A 19,402-nucleotide genomic window follows, 5' to 3' on the forward strand; every position below is an offset into this window, starting at 1 on the left:
AGCCAAACTAAGCTTCACAACTGAAGGAAAAATAAAATCTTTTATGAACAAGCAAGTACTCAGAGATTTTATTACCACCAGGCCTGCTTTACAAGAGCTTCTGAAAGAAGCATTACACATAGAAAGAAACAACCAGTATTAGCCTTTCTAAAAAATACCAAAAAATAAAGACCATCAACATAAAGAAGAATTTACATCAACAAATGGATAAAACAGCCAGTTAACATCAAATGGCAGTAATCCTAAATTTAAATTGACTAAATCCCCCAATCAAAAGATACAGCCAAAACCCAACGGTATGCTACATCCAGACCCATTTCACATGCAAGGATACATAAAGACTCAAAACAAAGGGATGGAGAAAGATTTACCAACCAAATGGAGAGCTAAAATAAATAAATAAATAAAAAGCAGGAGTTGCAATTATTGCATCTGATAAAATAGATTTTAAAGCAACAAAGATATAGTGGTAAAAGGATCAATGCAACAATAAGAGCTAACGATCCTAACACCCAGATGCATAGAGACTTAGACTCCATGAGACAGAAAATTAGTAAGGATATCCTGGACTCGAACTCAGATCCAGAAGAAGTAAACTTAATAAATATTTATAGAGCTCTCCACTTTAAATATACAAAATATACATTCTTGTCAATACCACATCACACCTACTCATAGGTTTAAGTGAAATATTGACTGGCCATTATTAATACCCATTTTTTAGAATAAAGTAACATTTCCATTCTCCCTCTTTTTCTTCCTCTTTCTTCCTCTCCTTCACTCCTTTTTTTTCTTTCCTTCTCTCAAAAAAAAAAATAAAAGAAAGGTGCTCTGAGAATGGGGACCCAGGGAGCCCTTTGATTCTGTCCCCTACCCTTTGATTCTGTCCCCTACCCTTCAAGGAAAATAAATTAAAGAAAAATAAAAATTAAAAAAAAAAGAATTTCATCATCAGCTCTGATGTAGGAGGAGGAGTTCTGCTCCTCCTAGATTTGCTCAAGTCTTCTCCCTTCTTGACTGGTGCAATCTTCCTTCTTACTGTTTTGTCCAGGATGCCTACTTCATTATTAAGGTAGCACGTCTGCGGAGTCCCGTAACTAGATTCATTCCCAAGAATAACATCCTGATTACACAAATTCTCCTCAAGTCAGTCCAAGTTCTTTCATCATCAAAGTCCATTTTACTCATAGTTAGCGATGAGGATCTTGAGGGCTCAGACACTTGATGTTTGCTGCTTTCTATGATAGACTCATCGCTACTGTAATCTTTATCAGACAAATCCAGATCAACATCTCTCCTTTTATCTTCTTGAGTCCCGGTGTCCCTAAAAGGCCCCTTACCATCACAGACTTGTGGGCTATCCTCTTTGCTGCTGAAGCCCCTTTCTCTATCCTCAGTCGATGGTTTTATGGTAACATCAAGCTGCTCCTCAGAGGCAGTGCTACTGTCACTGTTCATAACACCTTCATTGTCACCTGCAATCCATTCAGTTTGATTTTCAGAAGTGCTCTTTTGGAAGGCTTTCCTAATGATTTTACAAGGCTGTTCCCTCGATTCATCAGCTGAGGACAATGAACGGTTTTGTTTGGGTGTGACCTCACACTCACACTGCACACTCTCACGTGCAGCGTGGTCCAAATCCTCACTGCAGTTACACTGACCAACGGAACCTGCCAGATTTGTCTTCTGCGGCACAGCTTTGACAGGGGTGGAAGACATCCGGTGACCTTTGCGGATCTGTTGATCCCTTTCTAAGATTTTCGGTACAAATGAGGAATTACTAGAAAATGATATTTCACCAGCAGCTTGTTCTAAAAACAAAAAATCATCCAACTCCAAATATTCCTTTTCCTTTTCTCGTTCCCACGTCTTTAACGTTTTCTGAAGAGAAACGTCAAGAGAAGATTCCGAGTCTTTCACGGTCTCCCTGACAAGGCTCTTAGAAGCCAGGCAGCGGGCCGGCCCTGATGAAAGAGGATGTCTGTCTTTATCTGATGTCTTATTCCACCCTGTACAGCCGGTATCACAAGGTTTTGGACACTCAGGTACATTTTCTTTATTATTAGATGTAACATTTTTTTCAAATTTGATCTGGTCTCTAAACTGCTCATCACATTTCTTCCCTGTCTGTATTTTCAGTCCTGATGGAGACAGACTTTTCCTGTTATTACACTTCAGCACTTTTGGCTTCTGATTGATGGTGACAGATCCCCTCTTGGTTCTAGCTTTGTTGTCCTTTTTAAAGGTAAGGTTCTCTGCACACGGTTCTTTATTTATAAGAGCAGTTTTCCACTGAAGTTGCTGTCTATTCTTTTTTTTTTTTTTGAGATGGAGTCTCACTCTATCATCCATGCTGGAATGCAGTTGCGCATTCTCTGCTAACTGCAACCTCCGACGCCCTTGTTCGATTGATTCTCCTGCCTCAGCCTCCCAGAGGAACTGGGATTACAGGCACACGCCACCACGCCCAGCTAATTTTTGTATGTTTAGTAGAGACAGGGTTTCACCATGTTGGCCAGGCTGGTCTCGAACTCCTGATCTTGTGATCCACCTGCCTCAGCCTCCCAAAGTGCTGGTACTACAGGCGTGAGCCACCGCGCCTGGTCTGCTGTCTATCCATTTTAAATAGAGGCTGATCCTCAAAAGTGCTCTAATCAACCTATTTAAAAGATAAAATACTTTATCTTTGCCATATTTTAAAATTCTATAACTTATCTAATTATGCAATCATAATTGATAAGTGACCAAATGGGAGATCCCAATACTTAATTTTTCCCTTCTCCAAAAATAGGATTTAACTATTTGAGAGAAGACTGATTTTATTCAGATGTTTCTCTTAAGTGAAAAGCTTTGGCAATACAATGTCAAAGCAACTTTAACTGACGTTATCTCCTCAACCTCGTTTGTTGTCGACAATACCTAATAGGTTGTATCTTTAACCTTATATTTAAAAGCATAGTCAAACAAAAACAAAAAAAGTATAGCTCTTTCAAACAAGGAAAGTGTTCAATAACAAAGGCCAGCTATTGTATTAAATAGCATATTTCTCATTCCTTTCAACATGAACAATAGCTTTCTTCAATATTAGCCACTTCTGAGGAATCGTCATCTCTCCCTAAATCTGTTCTATCATTTTCTCCCAATATGATAAAATACCTTCTCCTAAGATAAAAATTAGGAAGAATTTTTCTCAAGAAAAACAGATTCATGTCTTAAAACATGAGAATTTTACAAGTTACTATGCTAAAAATTTTATTAGTTAAAAATAATGTATGTCAACAATTTTACGACACTCAAGGAATTCTTTAATACGTAAGAGAAACTACGAAACTCCAATTAAGACACTTGAGGCCGGTTGTGGTGGATCAAACCTATAATCCCAGCACTCTGGGAGGCCTAGGGAGGAGAATTGCTTGAGGCCAAGAATTCGAGACTAGCCTGGCCAACATGTCCAAACCCCATCTCTACAAAATACAAAAATTAGCCGGGCATGTTGGTGTATGACTGTAATCCCAGCTAGTTGGGAGTCTAAAAGACAAGAATCACTTGAACCTGGGAGGCAGAGGCTGCAGTAAGCTGAGATGGTTCCACGGCATTCCAACCTAGGAGACAGAGCAAGACCCTGTCTCAAAAATAAAATAAAATTAAATTAAATAAAGACACTTGACATTTCTTCAAAAGGTTAATGTTATGAGAAAGAAAAAAAAACTTGTGGGCTTTTCTAATAAAAAGACTAAAGAGTTGTAAGAATCAAACAACTCATAACTTGACTGGATATGCATGAATTTAATTGGATCCTTTAAAAACAAAGCACCTTTAAAAGACATTTTGGGACAATTTGGGGAATTCCAAAATGAACTTGAATATTAAGGAATTATTAATTTCCTTAGGTATAATAATAGCACTGTGGATATACAGATGAATGTCCTTATTTTTACTTGATACATACCGAAATATTTGGAATGAAGTAACAAGATACCTCCATATTATTTTCAGTGAAATGGTTCAGCAAATTATATATAGAGGTAAAAATAAGGATATACATGTAGATATATACACACATACATTTGTACTGACAAAGTAAATACAGCAAAATATTGACTACTGAATCTAGGTGTTGGGTATATCAGTAATCACTGCAGTGGTCTTTCAACTTTTCTGGATGTTTAAAATTTTCCAAAATAAAAGGCTAGAGAAGCATATTGTGTAAAAAAGAAGAAAAATGTATTTGAGCTTTCTACACCAAGGAATTAACTCTAAATTAGGAACAAGGCATTGTGGCTGGGTGCAATGGCTCAAATCTGTGATCTCAGCACTTTGGGAAGCCAAGGCAGGCAGATCACTTGAGGCCAAGAGTTTGAGACCAGCCAGGCCAACATGGTGAAACCCCATCTCTACTAAAATTACACAAAATTATCTGGGCATGGTGGTGCATACCTGTAATCCCAGCTACTCAGGAGGCTAAGACACGAAAATCACTTGAACCCTGGAGGCAGAGGTTGCAGTGAGCTGAGAGCATGCCACTGCACACCAGGCTGGGCCAAAGATTGAGATTCTGTCTCCAAAAAAAAGCCACAGGGGACAAACACACACATACATACACACACACACACACACACACACACACACAGAGAGAGAGAGAAAGGTCTTATCTTAGGACAACTTAGTAGAGAAATAGTTTATGTTTCTCTCTTATCTACGAGTTAAGTAGAAAAGAGAGAAACATAAGTCGCTCACCTGTAGGATGGTTACGGTTTTCTTCTTTTGAATCATTTTTTTTCCACAGGTGCTTCTTGATACTGTGCCTCAGAAAATAAATTAGAAGAAGCACTTTTTGAAGTTAAGACAAAATCTTCAATCTACAGAAGTTGCCTTGCTCATGGGATAAAATGTTGGAGGCATATGTTTCTTCCTGTGCTGGGTCTGGGTAGGAGTATGATGCTTCTTCTAATTTATTTTCTGAGGCACAGTATCAAGAAGCACCTGTGGATGGTTCTTCAAGAATTCTATAGGTTTTTATGATACATTTTTTTTAAATGGGATGACTCTATCACTCAGACTGGAGGGCAGTAGCACAATTACAACTCACTGTAGCCTCAACCTCCAGGTCGCAAGTGGTCCTCCCACCTCAGCCTCCTAGCTAGCTGAGCATGTACTCCACACCTGCCTAATTTTTGTATTTTTTGTAGAGATCGGGTTTCGCCATGTTGCCCAGCTTGGTCTTGAACTCCTGAACTCAAGCAATCCACTTGCCTCAGCCTCCCAAAGTGCTGAGATTATAGGCATGAGTCACTGCACCTGGCCTCTCCATCATTTCTGCAGGATAGTTTTGACAGATATAGAATTCATGGTTACCAGTTTGTTTGTTTTCTTTCAGCACTTTATATCACTCCACTGCCTTCTGGCTTCCATGGTAATAGATTGGCTGTTAATCTTATGGAAGGTCCTTTGTATGTAGTGATCATTCTGTCTAGCTGCTTTTAAGCCTCTCTGTCTTTGGCTTCTAACCATTTGATTATTAATGTAATGCTATTGGGGACTCTTTGAATTTATCATACTTAAAGTTCATGGAGCTTCTTGGAAGTGTTACATTATGTCATTTATCAAATTGGAGACTTTGGAGCACTGTTTCTTCAGATACTCTTCCTGCCCCTTTTACTCTCTTATTTCTTTCTGGGACTCCCATTGTGTGTATGCTGGTACACTTGATGGTAGCCACAAATCTTTTGGACTTTGATCTTTATTCTGTTACTTTATGCTCCTCAGACTTAATAATTTCAATTGTTTTATCTTCCTTCTTTTACCTGCTTAAATCTACTGTTGAGCATCACTTGTGAATTTTTCATTTAAGTTATTGTACTTTTGTTCTTTTTCTTTTCTTTTTTTAGAGACAAGGTGTTGCTCTGTCGCCCAGGCTGGAGTACAGGAGTGCAATCATAGCTCACTGCAGCTGTGAACTCCTGGGCTCAAGAGATCCTCCTGCCTTAGCCTCCTGAGTAGCTAGGACCACAGGCATGTACCACCAGTTAATTTTGTAATTTTTCTGTAGAGATGGGGTCTCGCTATGTTGCCAGGGCAAACTCTTGGCCTCAAGCAATCCTCCCGCCTTGGCCTCCCAAGGTGCTATGTTTACAGGCATGAGCCACCATGCCTCATCCTATTGTGCTTTTTAACTACACAATTTCCCTTTGGTTCTTTTTAGTGCCAAAGTTTCTGTTTGGTTCCTTTTATAATTTCTATCTCTTTATTAATATTCTTTGTTTTTTAAATAACTTCATTTTAGATTCAGAGGGTACACTGCAGGTTTGTTATCTAAGTATAATTCATGGTGCTGAGGTTTGGGGTATGATTGAGCCCCTCACCCAGGTACTGAGCACAGTACCCAATAGTTTTTCAATCCTTAGCCCCCTCTCTCCCTCCCTCCCCATCTAGTAGTCCCCAGTGTCTGTTGTTGCAATCTTTATGTCCATGAGTACTCAGTGTTTAGCTCCCACTTACAAATGACAACACGCAGTATTTGGTTTTTCTGTTCCTTCATTAACTCACTTAGGACAATGGCCTCCATTTGCATCCATATTGCTTTAAAGGACATGATTTCATTCTTTTTATAGCTTCATAGTATCCCATGGTGCATATGTACCACATTTTCTTTATCCAATCCATTGGTTTTTTGTGTTTTGTTTTTGAGACAGAGTTTTGCTGTTGTTACCTAGACTGGAGTACAATGGCACGATCTCGGCTCATTGCAACCTCCGCCTTCTGGGTTCAAGCAATTCTCCTGCCTCAGCCTCCCAAGTAGCTGGGACTACACGCACACACCACCATGCCCAGCTAATTTTTGTATTTTTAGTAGAGACGGGGTTTCACCTTGTTGACCAGGTTGGTCTCGATCTCTTGACCTCGTGATCCACTCACCTCAGCCTCCCAAAGTGCTGGGATTATAGGTGTGAGCCACCACTCCCAGCCTATCCAATCCATTGTTGATGGGCACCTAGGTTGATTCCGTGTTTTTATTGTGAATACTGCTGTCATGAACATACTAGTGCACGTGTATTTTTGGTAGAATGAGTTCTTTTCTTTTGGATGTGTGCCCAGTAATGGGATTCCTGGGTCGAATGGCAATTCTGTTTTCAGCTCTTTGAGAAGTCTCCAAACTGCTTTCCACAGTGGTTGAACTAATTTACATTCTCACCGACAGTGTATAAGCATTTCCTTTTCAATGCAGCCTTGCCAGCATCTGTTGTTTCTTGACTGTTTAATAATAACTGTTCTGACTGGTGTAAGATGGTATCTCACTGTAGTTTTGATTTGCACTTCTCTGATAATTAGCTTTTTTCGTGTTTGTTGAACATTTGTACATCTTTTATTGCATATTCTCTATTTGTTGAGACATTGTTCTCCTGGTTCTTTCAGTTCTTTTTCTATATTTTCTTTCACTTTCTGTCCATATTTAAGACAGTTTATGTAAAGTATTTGTCTAATAATTCCTATGTCTGTGCATCCTCGGGGACAGTTTCTGTTCATTACTTTTTTTCCTTTGAATTGGCCATTTTTTTCTTTTTTCTTTTTCTTTTTTTCATGCCTCATAATTTTTTGTTGAAGATTGGACATTTTGAGCATTTTAATGTGGTAACTCTGGGAATCAGTTTCTCTCCTCCCCAGAATCTCTTGTTGTTTCTTACACAACCCTATAGAGTAGGTTGCAATGATGAAACTGGGTAAATTACCTTGTCCACAATCCCCTTGGTAATAAATTGTGGAGTCAGGATTCAACGCCATACCATTTCCACTCTACTCTCTACTCTATCCTTTCTAGTCTCATTTCATTCGGTATCCTAAAAATCTGAATCTTCCCCATTGCTTTACTCCCATTTCAGTGAATCTCAGATCTGTATCTCCAGGCCCCGCCTATCTTGAATGACAGATGAATATACTTCCAGCTACTTACAAACACTATCACGAATTTCAAACTCGGGGAGGCTTAAAGTAAATTTATTACTCTCCTGTTTCCCCGAATTTTCCCGAAATTTTCTTCTTTCCCGTCCTTAGGAACCCTTCAATTTCTCAGTTAAAGGACAAGACCATCCACCCACCTCTCCGAAAGCCGAGCTTTTGTATTTATCCTCACTGGCGAAATCCCTCCTGAAATATTAAACTGAAACAAATTTCTGAACCCTCGGGCTGATCTTAGAAGAGAAACCCCCGCCAGAGGCCGGGTGCCCCTCCCCACCTGGCGGACCCGCTTTCAGGCGCGTTCTGGCGACCGTCCCCGCTAGGGACGCTGCACTCGCCGGGTGCGGGGGGGTGGTTCCGGCCGCAGTGGCACCCGCCCAGCCTCCCGGTCAGGGAGAGCCTAGAATCCGGAAGCACCGAGAGCTAGCAGCGCCGAATCGGGGAGCGCCGGAAGCTGGCTGGATCCTCTGGCAGGTGCGTGGGCCCCGCGGGGTGGGGGGCCACCAAGGGTCCCTGTAGTTCTGGCCAGGAAGTGGCCCACGCTCCCTGCGCGGCGCCTTCTCTGCCGGTGGCTGCGCCCTTGTGCTGCGCGGCGCCTTCTCCGCCCGTGGCTGCGCCCTCGTCCTGCCCGGCATCGGCGCTGTAGGCCTGACCCGGCTGTGGGGCGCGGGGTGGGCGCGGTGGTGCAGCCCGCGCCCTCGGGGACGGATGTCGCGGTGGTTCCGCCTTGCCCCGCGGTGCACCCAGGTGACGAGAAACTGGGTGGGGTGGGGGGTGCCCACCGGAGCCGGCACTCACACCTGCGTCTGCGGACCCCTTGCAGTGCTCGAGAAAATGAGCGATTAGCAGTAGAAATCCGTGTTCCTTGTTTCCAGAATGCCAAACGGCTTTCTTTCCTAAAGAAAAAAGGTGGTTTGGTGAATAATCACGATTATCTTACCTTGTGAGTCACTGGGAACACAGTGATAGAAACAAAGTTGAAAACCTCTAACTCAGTTAAATAATTCCTGCGGGGAGGGCCGAATGTTTCACCCGGGGATCGAGTTGATAGATCTCAGCTTCTAGAAAACCAAGGCGCCGCTAAATATTCAAGCCCAAGCACTTTCGATTCTGGACTGCTGAATGACAATAATTATATGACAATATCCAGGCATAGTGTTATGGTAAAGTGGAAACTCGGTCTCAGTATATGCATCATTTGACTTGATCATTTATTAAATAAATATTTATTAGGTCCTGTCTGTGTGTGTAGAGCTGCTTAATGCCATGTAGGAGTGGAATCAAAGTAGTACCTTTGTTGTTTAGGGGTTTAATAATCCCATTAGGAAGGTGCATTACAGATGCCATTTGAGTCCAAAACGCAAATAGTGTCAGAAGGCTTTCTGTAATCCTGGGCTTTAGTTGATGCATGAAATAGTTTTTAGTAAGCAAGCTTTTATTGAATGTTCCCTGTATATCAAAAGTAGTCTGCGGTGACTCATTTCGGAAGGCGGAAGCTCTACAAGACTGCCCAGAAAGGGACTCCTCGGGGTTTTCCGAGAGGAGGAAATGCTAGTGAAACAAAGACCTCTGAAGCAGGAAGCCATCTGATTCCACCTTGTCAATGGTTTATAGATAGAGCAGCCAGGAGTTTGTATGGAGGCGTGCTGAGGGTGTCAGGAACTGGGGCTGTGCCCTGCTATCTTTGGATGGAAGACACTCCGTGAATGTTGTTTTGGGAAGAAGCTGGAGTGACCGTGCAGATTTGCCTTAGAGGATAACCAGTCCCTAGCCCGGTGTCTGCCACAGCTCATGTGTAGGTAATTGGCGCTGATGAAAATGTGAACTAACTCTGTGTTTAGATAACATTCTGAAACAAGGAAGAACTGGTGGCACATGTTGGTTACGTAGCTGTTAACCCAGACCGGGCCTGGCATTTTAGAGAGCGTAGAGACGAATCTGGAAAGAGAGAAGTCAAGGCGTGACTTGAGATTTCACAAAACCCAAAGTGTGCCTTTCCATACCTCCCACGGAGCCGCAGGTGCTAAGAACAGCCCAGAGATTTACTCTAGGCCAGGCACCGCAGCTCAGGCCTGTAACCCCAGCACTCCGGGAGGCTGAGGCGGTAGGATCGCTTGAGCCCAGGACTTTGTGACCAGCCTGGGCAACATAGTAGACTCTGTCTGTACAAAAACTTAGCTGGGCATGATGGTGCAGGCCTGTGGTCCCAGCTACTAAGGAGGCTGAGGTGAGAGGATTGCCAGGAGTGAGATCGAGGTTGCAGTGAGCTGTAACAGTGACTGCACCACTGTACTCCAGCCTGGAAGACAGAGCCACACCATGTCTCAAATAAAATAAAATGTTTATGCTTTGATTTCATAACTATCTATATGTACTTAATGCCACTGAACTGTACACTTAAAATGGTTAAGATGGTAAATTTTACCTTCTGCACATTTTACCACAATTTTTTAAAGGCAAAAAAAATGTTTATACTCCTTGATTCTGTAATTCCACTTCTGACCATCTACTTTAAGAAAACAATGACAGAGATTTGGCCAAAAAATCTATGTACAAACATTCTATTCCAAGTGTATTTCTAATAGTGAACACTTTTAAATAATGAAGTATCTGATGACTTGGGGAAGGATGAAATCAATGCAAAGCTTATGTAACCACTAAAAATACCTTCAAAGCATATTTAGTGGCATGGGAAGCACATCATTAAAAGCTAAATAAGCTGTGAAGATTTAGTTCTATTTTTTAAAAAGTTAAATAAGAGCAACTGTCTATAGCATTAAATACAGAATATTAATTATTTAGAAAATAGAATGATACAAGAAAGAATAATACCAGAAAAAATTATTAAAATATCAACAGTTGGGGCTGGGTGTGGCAGCTCATGCCTGTAATCCCAGCACTTTGGGAGGCAAAGGTGGGTGGATAACGTGAGCTCAGAAGTTGGAGACCATCCTGGCCAACATGGTGAAACCCTGTCTCTATTAAAAGTACAAAAATTAGCTGGATGTGGTGGCATGTGCCTGTAGTCCCAGCTACTCAGAGGCTGAGGCATGAGATTGCTTGAACCTGGGAGGCAGAAGGTTGCGATGAGCTAAGGTTGTGCCACTACACTCCAGCCTGGGTGACAGAGCAAGACTGGCTCAAGAAACAAACAAAAATCAACATGTTTTTTAAAAACAACTTTATTGACCATAATATGTACAACTATTATGTATCAAAAAAATGCTATTTAAAAAATATATTGGGGTACAATTTACATACCATTAAATTTAATGAGTTTAATTATACAATTCAATAATTTATATATTTTTTATTGCACTTTAGGTTTTGGGGTACATGTGAAGAACATGCAGGATTGTTGCATAGGTACATACATGGCAATGTGGTTTGCTGCCTTTCTCCCCATGTTATACCTCCCCAACTCCTCCAACCTGCCACTGACCCTCCCCTAGTTTCCCCCGCAACAGACCTCAGTGTGTGATGCTCCCCTCTCTGTGTCCATGTGTTCTCATTGTTCAACACCTGCCTATGAGGGAGAACATACGTGAGATAGGGTCTCTATTGCCCAGGCTGGAGTATAGTGGCATGATCACAGCTCACTATAGCCTGTACCTCCCAGGCTAAAGTGATCCTCCCACATATGTCTCCTGAGGAGCAGGGACCACAGGTGCCACCACACCCAACTAATTTTTGTATTTTTTGTACAGATAGGGTTTCGCCATGTTGGCCAGGCTAGTCTCAAACTCCTGGGCTCAAGTGATCCACTCTGCTTGGTCTCCCAAAGTGTTAGGGTTGTAGGCATGAGCCACATTGTCTGGCCCAATTCAAAAATTTTTAGTAATTTACCAAGTTGTGTACCATCATTGCAGTCTAGTTTTGAACATTTCCATCATTTTAGGTGCTTTTTATTTTTTCTTCATAGTGATTAACTTTTAACACAAAAAAAATTGTTCAAACTTTGATATGGTAGCTCTAGTTAAATATTATTTTCTAAGATGGTTGTAGGAGATGCAAACAAGGATTTGCAATGTAAGGATGTTTATCATAGCTTTTTATGATACCAAAAATTCGAAATGATTTAATTTTCCAACAATAAATCATGTATAGTCCCTATCTGATAGCCTCTATTAAAAATGTTTTCCAAATAATATTTAATGACAAAATGCTAAAGATAAGATGCTGACTGATACTAGCAGGATAGGTATTATGTGTGTAGTGTGATTTCAATTGTGATTAAAAAAAATTGTCTGTGGCTGAGCATGGCGGCTCATACCCGTAATCCCAGCACTTTGGGAGGCCAAGGCATGCAGATCACTTGAGGTTGGGAGTTTGAGACCACCCTGGCCAACATGGTGAAACCTCATCTCTACTAAAAATACAGAAATTAATTGGGCATGATGGTGGGCACCTGTAATCCCAGCTACTTGGGAGGCTGAAGCAGGAGAATCACTTGAACCCAGGATGCAGAGATTGCAGTAAGCCAAGATCGTGCCACTGCACTCCAGCCTGGGTGACAACAGTGAAACTTTGTCTCAAAAACAAACAAAATATACATATACATATTATATATATACACAAACATATATATATATATATAGTCTGTTGTAATACACAGACCTAGAAAAAAGCCCAGAAGAAGAACATAAAACAAGATGCTAACATAGTCCCTAGGTTTTGAGATTGTTTTTTTTGCTGCTATACAGTTCTGTATTTTTCACATTTTCAGTTGTGACCATAAATCACTTTTCCAAGAAACACTTTTTAAATAGGTCAGAGGATTGACCACATCCAGGACATCTGAAAGAAATGGTCTTGAGCAGCCACTCCATGTCAGCCAGCCTTGGCCAGCATAGCTGGGGGTGCAGTATCACACAGAGACTGTCCTGAAAAGTGTTTTGTCTTGTCTTTAATTGTCACAGATTACAACTAGCATAGATTAACCTAAATAGTGTGGTGAAATCTTTTACAGTACCCCTCATTTCACCCTCCTATCTATGCACAGATGCTAATTAGTGAGTGTAAGAGGCAGTGAACAAATGAAACTTGTACATGCTAATGTTATGAAAGGCAGAATTGCATCCAGAGACTTCAGTTTAACCCAGCCTCAAACGAAAGACTAAAAAATCTGAATCCCTAATGTGTTCATTCATTGTGTCCTGGATGGGGGACACAGCATGGGGTGAGGAAGGGCTGGGGTCCCAGGGAGAGGGGCTATAATATATAACAGCATGTGTCAAGACTTGAAGGACTAAGCTGTGAGTTTCGTCCTCCTGAAGAAAAGCCCAGCGTGGCCAGGAGGAAATGGGACAGTCACTGGCCTTGAACCATGATAAGCAATTTGTATTTTATTTGAAATGTAATTTTTTTTTTTTTTTTGAGACGGAGTTTCGCTCTTGTTACCCAGACTAGAGTGCAATGGCGCGATCTCGATCTCGGCTCACGGAAACCTCTGCCTCCTGGGTTCAGGCGATTCTCCTGCCTCAGCCTCCTGAGTAGCTGGGATTACAGGCACGTGCCACCATGCCCAGCTAATTTTTTGTTTTTAGTAGAGATGGGGTTTCACCATGTTGACCAGGATGGTCTCGATCTCTTGACCTCGTGATCCACCTGCCTCGGCCTCCCAAAATGCTGGGATTACAGGCGTGAGCCACCGTGAAATGTAATTTTTAAAAAATCAAGATTCCTCCAGGTACAGTGTGGAGAAGAGATTGAACACGGGTGCAACAGGAGTGGGAGCCAGTCAGGATGAGAGAGCATGGGCCAGGGTGGCATCAGGAGGGACAAGTTCTATGGATGGGGCTGTATCAGGGACTGTGACGGAAGAGATACAGCTGACAGAAGGGGGTGGGTGTGCAGCGAGTCAAGAATAGCACCCAGTGGTTGTCTCCAGCCGACAGGGATGAAGAGGTCTGAGGACCTGGCGCCTCTGTGGTGCCAAGGAGACCCAGAGGTGAGGTGTCAGGGAGGCAGTGGCATTGTGTCCTCCATTGGAAGCCCAGGGAATGGGTACCGCCATCCAACACACACACAGCAAAGGTACTAGGTAGGGCAGGGCCTCCAGCCTGCAGGAGTGGGAAGTCCAAGGGCAGGCAAAGCAAAGGAGAAACGCGGAGCCCAATCGCGGTGCAGAGCGGTGAGCTTTCAGCGACTCCTCTTAGTCCCCGGACACGCGGGGCCCACGGCAGAGAGCCTGACCAGCCTGCCCAAACTAACACAGGACCCGGAACACGATCTGAAAACTTGCACAGGACCCGGAACGCGATCCCAGCACTTACACAGGACCCAGAACCGTGATCCGCAAACTAAACAGATCCTGCTGTCTCCAAACTAACACAGGACTCGGAATGCGATCCCCAAACTTACACAGGACCCAGAACTGCGATCCCAAACTGACATGGACCCGGAACCGCTATCGCCAAACTTACCGCGATCCCCAGACTAACATAGGACTTAGCACCAGTGTCGCCAAATGGCAGCTTACTTTGCAGGGAGCCTGTTAGACGTGACTCCTTGCTTTTTTTTTTTTTTTTTCAGACAGGGTCTAGCTTTGTAGCCCACCCTGGAGTGCAACTGAGTTATCTTCGCTCACTGCAACGTCCGCCTCCCGCGTTCAAGCAATTGTACTTCCTCAGCCTCCTGAGTAGCTGGGACTACAGGCGCCTACCATTACACCGGCAAATTTTTGTATTTTTAGTAGAGGCGGGGTTTCACCATCTTGGCCAGGATGGTCTCGATGTCTTGACCTCGTGATCCACCCGCCTTCGCCTCCGAAAGTGGTGGGATTACAGACATGAGCCTCGGCGCCCGGCTTGTTTTGGTTTCTGAGACAGAGTCTTGCTCTATGGCCAGGCTGGAGTGCAGTGGCTCAGGCTCAGCTCACTGCAACCTCCGCCTCCTGGGTTCAAGCGATTATCCTGCCTCAGCCACCCAAGTAGCTGGGATTATAGGCTCCCGCCACTGCACTCGGGTCAGTTTTGTATTTTTAGTAGAGACGGGTTTCACCATGTTGGCCAGAATGGTCTCCATCTCCTGGCCTCATGGATCCACCCACCTCAGCCTCCCAAAGTGCTGGGATTACAGGCATGAGCTACCGCGCCCGGCCTTTCTTTTCCTTTATTTTTTTTCTTTGAGACAGGGACTCACTCTGTTGCCCAGGCTGGAGTGAGGTGTCAGATCTCCCCTCACTGCAACTTCTGCCTTCCTGGTGTTAGGTTTCCAAGGGAAGGCAAGGGTTAAAGAAAGACACACACACACACACACACACACACACACACACACACAGAGAGAGAGAGAGAGAGAGAGAGAGAGAGAGAGAGAGTGCTGGACAGCAACTGTTCAGCATAAAACCAGCAAATGATGGACAGAAAGCCTACATTTACTGTCAAGCGCTCTCATTCTCTCTCTCCCTCCCTCTCTCTCTCTCTCTCTCTCTGAGGCTGGCCTGGTGTAATCCCAGCATTTTGAGAGGCTGAGGTAGGAGGATCACTTGAGATTTGGAGTTTGAGACCAGCCTGGCCAACATGGCGAAACCCCGTCTCTACTAAAAATACAAAAATGAGCCAGGCATGGTGGTGGGCGCCTGTAATCTCAGCTACTTGGGAGGCTGAGGTAGGAGAATCGCTTGAATCCAGGAAATGGAGGTTGCAGTGAGCTGAAATCACACCAGTGCATTCCAGCCTGGGCAACAGAGCGAGACTCTGTCTCAAAAAAAAAAAAGAAAGATAATTACTGGAAATTAAACCCAGTATTTCACCATGTATTATGTGAACACCAATATGTTTATTGTTAAATACATATTTCAGAGCAAAATATGCTAATTTTTCTTAGAAGTAATTCGTTTCTGTATGTGAGAATATATGGTACAGTAAAAGAATTAAATTAACCCAAACTGGGTGCGCTGGCTCACACCTGTAATCCCAGCACTTTGGGAGGCTGAGGTAGGCCAATTACTTGACATCAGAAGTTTGAGCGCAGCCTGGCCAACATGGTGAAACCTTGTCTCTACTAAAACTACAAAAATTAGCCACATGTGGTGGTGCGTGCCTGTAGTCCCAGCTACTTGGGAGGCTGAGGCAGGAGAATTGCTTGAACCAGGGAGGCAGAGGTTATAGTGAGCCGAGACTGTGCCTCGCCACTCCAGCCTGGATGACAAAGTGAGATTCCATCTCCAAAAAAAAAAAAAAGAATTAAATTAACCTAACTGCAGAATATATATGTATATCCACACACATACATAATCCATTTAAACGCAGTTGTATATTTTTATTTCCAGTTGTTCAGTTTTTCCCCAGAATGTCTTAACAGAAACCCACAAAATGAGTCTTTTCGAATGCATAGAATTATATATATATGGTTTCACTATCACATAATGTTAATTTTTAGTTTAGAAATAAATGCTTCCATGTTCTTGAGTCACACACTTGATCTGTAACTGAAATGTCACGTTTTTATTAAGATGTATATTATGAGCCTATACAAAGGGGTTTTTGGTGTTATATCAGCCATAAAAGCTAGAAATTATTCTTAAGCAACACACATATTGCAAGCTAGGATGTTATTCAACTTCATAATGTTCAATTTATAACATGATTACAATATCGTTCTTAAAATTTTCTCATGGTTTGCATGTATAATAATTCTAAATTCACTGTCAATTATGTTTACATAAGAGAGAGTCCTTAAAACCTTTTTTTCCTACAGGATGATGATGGGAATCTTTGCAAATTGTATCTTCTGTTTGAAAGTGAAGTACTTACCTCGGCAGCAGAAGAAAAAGCTACAAGCTGACATTAAGGAAAATGGTGGAAAGTTTTCCTTTTCATTAAATCCTCAGGTATTTCCAAATCTCATAAACTACAGTATGATAAAACATTGTGCATTTAGGGAAGAGGGGTCATGGTTAGCAGAGGAAGCGGAGATTAGCAGCAGGAGGCAGAGTGAGCTACTCCAAGTTCATCAGGAGAGACTGTGACATGGTCCGTTGGGAGAATGGTCCGAGAGGCAGAGGAGGCCCAGTCCAGCGCAGGACAGTCCCACATGTCCTATGAAGCAGGGTATTAGTAGAGCACAGCCAAATATAAAAATAGAATTTCAGCCCAGACAAATCTGTTCTTGAAGGGGAAAGTCATAGCGCACAGGATTTGCAAAAAGCACTCTGTCATCACTCACCAGCATGTCAACGCTGCAGTGATACACTGGTAAGCCAGGTTCCTGGAGGCAGAAAGAAAGACATGCAGTGCAGGCTCGTCTTTGCAGTGTAGCTCATGCTGTCTGTTTTGCTCATTTAAAGGCTGCAGGAAGCTACTTTCCGTCTCTTGAACTTGTAGGGCTGGCAGTTCAGATAACAGGATTTTATACCTGGATGAAATCTTGGAAATAATTCAGTCTAATCTCTTTTTTTTAAACTACCTCGTTGTAAGAACTGAAAAATAGAAATCCAAAGACTCTAGGTGCCAGGCTGGCCTGCCCCTTCTCTGGACTTCAGCCCTGGGGCTTGGCCATAATGAGCCTCATCTGTTCTGTGCAGTGTGTTCAACTCCAGCTGAATACCGGAAATGCAATGTCCCTGTTTCCTTCCAATTCAGGTAGAATTGTATATTCTTCCCTTACACAGCTTCCCATACTGAGCTGTCTCACCATCTCTGTGGACAGATGAGTAAATTGTGCCCGCTCCCCTTCTCAGTTTGTTTTCTGTGTGGAAAACTGCCAACATGGTTTTTTCTTTTTAGAAACTCACATACTGTTGAGTGCAACCTTGTGGAAGTCAGTGATATGCGTAAACATTTGAAATGTGCATACCAGCTCCTGTAAAGGAGGCAGCTCTAGATGTAATGATGAGGAACGATCGCCAAGATAAATTCAATGGAAAAGCCAGCACAGAAGAGGCTGAGTAGCACACTGCCATGTGTCTACGCATAGTGTAGCTCTAGCAGGATATGTGAGGAGCAAGTAACAACAAATGCCTCTGGGGAGAGGAGCTGGGGACAACAGTGGGGAAGAAATTAACATGTCATTATTATTTAATTTTCTAGATATTCTATGGTGTGAATTTACTATTTATTAAAAACTAAATAAAATTATAAGCTGGGCATGGTGGCTCATGCGTGTAGACCCAGTACTTTGGGAGGCTGAGGTGGGAAAATTACTTGAGGCCAGGAGTTCAAGACTGGCCTGATCAACATAGCGAGACCCCATCTCTACGAAAAAACAAGATTTTTTAAAATTACAAAATAAATGAATAACCTTTGAACCCCCGTTTCTACTACTAAGAAAATAATTGAACAAGTGCACAAAGATGTGTACATGAGGATAATCATCACAGCATTGTTTACAATAATGAAAATTTAGAAATAACCTCTAGGGTTAATTAATTATGATACATTCATATCCATACTCTGTTGATTTTTTAAATGTTTATGTTACTAGAAACTGTGTTATTTATAGAGGTTTTTAGAAGTTTGAGAAAAATTATTGCAAACTACCTTAAAACATGACTTTTTAAGAGTGAAAATTACAGATACAGATAACTTATTTAGATGTTTTTACTGATGTGTAATGTCTTGACTCTTTTTTTCTTAGTGCACACATGTAATCTTAGACAATGCTGATGTTCTAAGTCAGTACCAACTGAATTCTATCCAAAAGAACCATGTTCGTATTGCAAACCCAGATTTTATATGGGAATCTATCAGAGAAAAGAGACTCTTGGATGTAAAGAATTATGATCCTAACAAGCCCCTGGATGTCACACCACCTCCTGATCAGAAGGCGAGCAGTCCTGGTAGGTATTTCATAGCAAGCTCTTGATGTATCATAGGTGATATAGTACACACTTGGGTTTGTCAAAGATATTATAGACAGAGAATTGTCCAGAAATACACAAAAACAATTAGACTTCTTATTACTTCAGAAAATGAACAGAAAAATAAAAGACTACTTTAGCAATAGAAATAGATTTCTTGGTATCCAGCCTAGTAGCATCAGATTCAAACTGGTGGCCACAAAACATTGATCATCTCAGAAAACCTGATTGCGCTTCTAACTAGGAGGAAGGAAAAGCCTTTGTGTTAAACAATGATTACTACACCCTAATGACTGGAAATTCGATGACCAGCGTTTTGCTAAAGAAATTCCTTCCAAACAAAAGATTGTCTCCCCAAAAGAAACATATTTTCTTTATTTTATTTTTATTTATTTATTTTGAGATGGAGTTTTGCTCTTGTTACCCAGGCTGGAGTGCAATGGCGCCATCTTGGCTCACGGCAACCTCCGCCTCCTGGGTTCAGGCAATTCTTCCGCCTCAGCCCCCCGAGTAGCTGGGATTACAGGCACGTGCCACCATGCCCAGCTAATTTTTTGTATTTTTGGTAGTGACAGGGTTTCACCATGTTGACCAGGATGGTCTCGATCTCTTGACCTCGTGATCCACCTGCCTCGGCCTCCCAAAGTG

The 19,402-nt window shown here is 42.3% G+C and overlaps 1 protein-coding gene and 1 pseudogene across 3 annotated transcripts in view; one reads left to right on the plus strand and one right to left on the minus strand.

Annotated features, from left to right (window-relative positions):
* Window positions 1–845: 845 nt before the first annotated feature.
* On the minus strand, window positions 846–2,470 carry LOC100386401 (centrosomal P4.1-associated protein pseudogene; annotated as a pseudogene).
* The window catches only part of PARP4 (poly(ADP-ribose) polymerase family member 4), a 104,053-nt gene continuing 86,332 nt past the window's right edge, over window positions 1,682–19,402 (plus strand). For 2 of the 3 annotated variants that reach the window (XM_035302291.3, XM_054256678.2), the window contains exons 1-3: window positions 8,356–8,427; window positions 16,654–16,786; window positions 18,532–18,733. In XM_035302291.3, coding sequence (XP_035158182.1) covers window positions 16,655–16,786; window positions 18,532–18,733 — 334 coding nt within the window. In that variant the 5' untranslated portion in view covers window positions 8,356–8,427; window position 16,654. Of the gene's footprint in view, window positions 2,046–2,139; window positions 2,246–8,355; window positions 8,428–16,653; window positions 16,787–18,531; window positions 18,734–19,402 lie in introns of those variants that run through there. The other variant, XM_035302292.3, reaches the window with a different exon arrangement.

Source organism: Callithrix jacchus, chromosome 5 (genome assembly GCF_049354715.1).
Source record: "Callithrix jacchus isolate 240 chromosome 5, calJac240_pri, whole genome shotgun sequence".
NCBI lineage: Eukaryota > Metazoa > Chordata > Mammalia > Primates > Cebidae > Callithrix > Callithrix jacchus.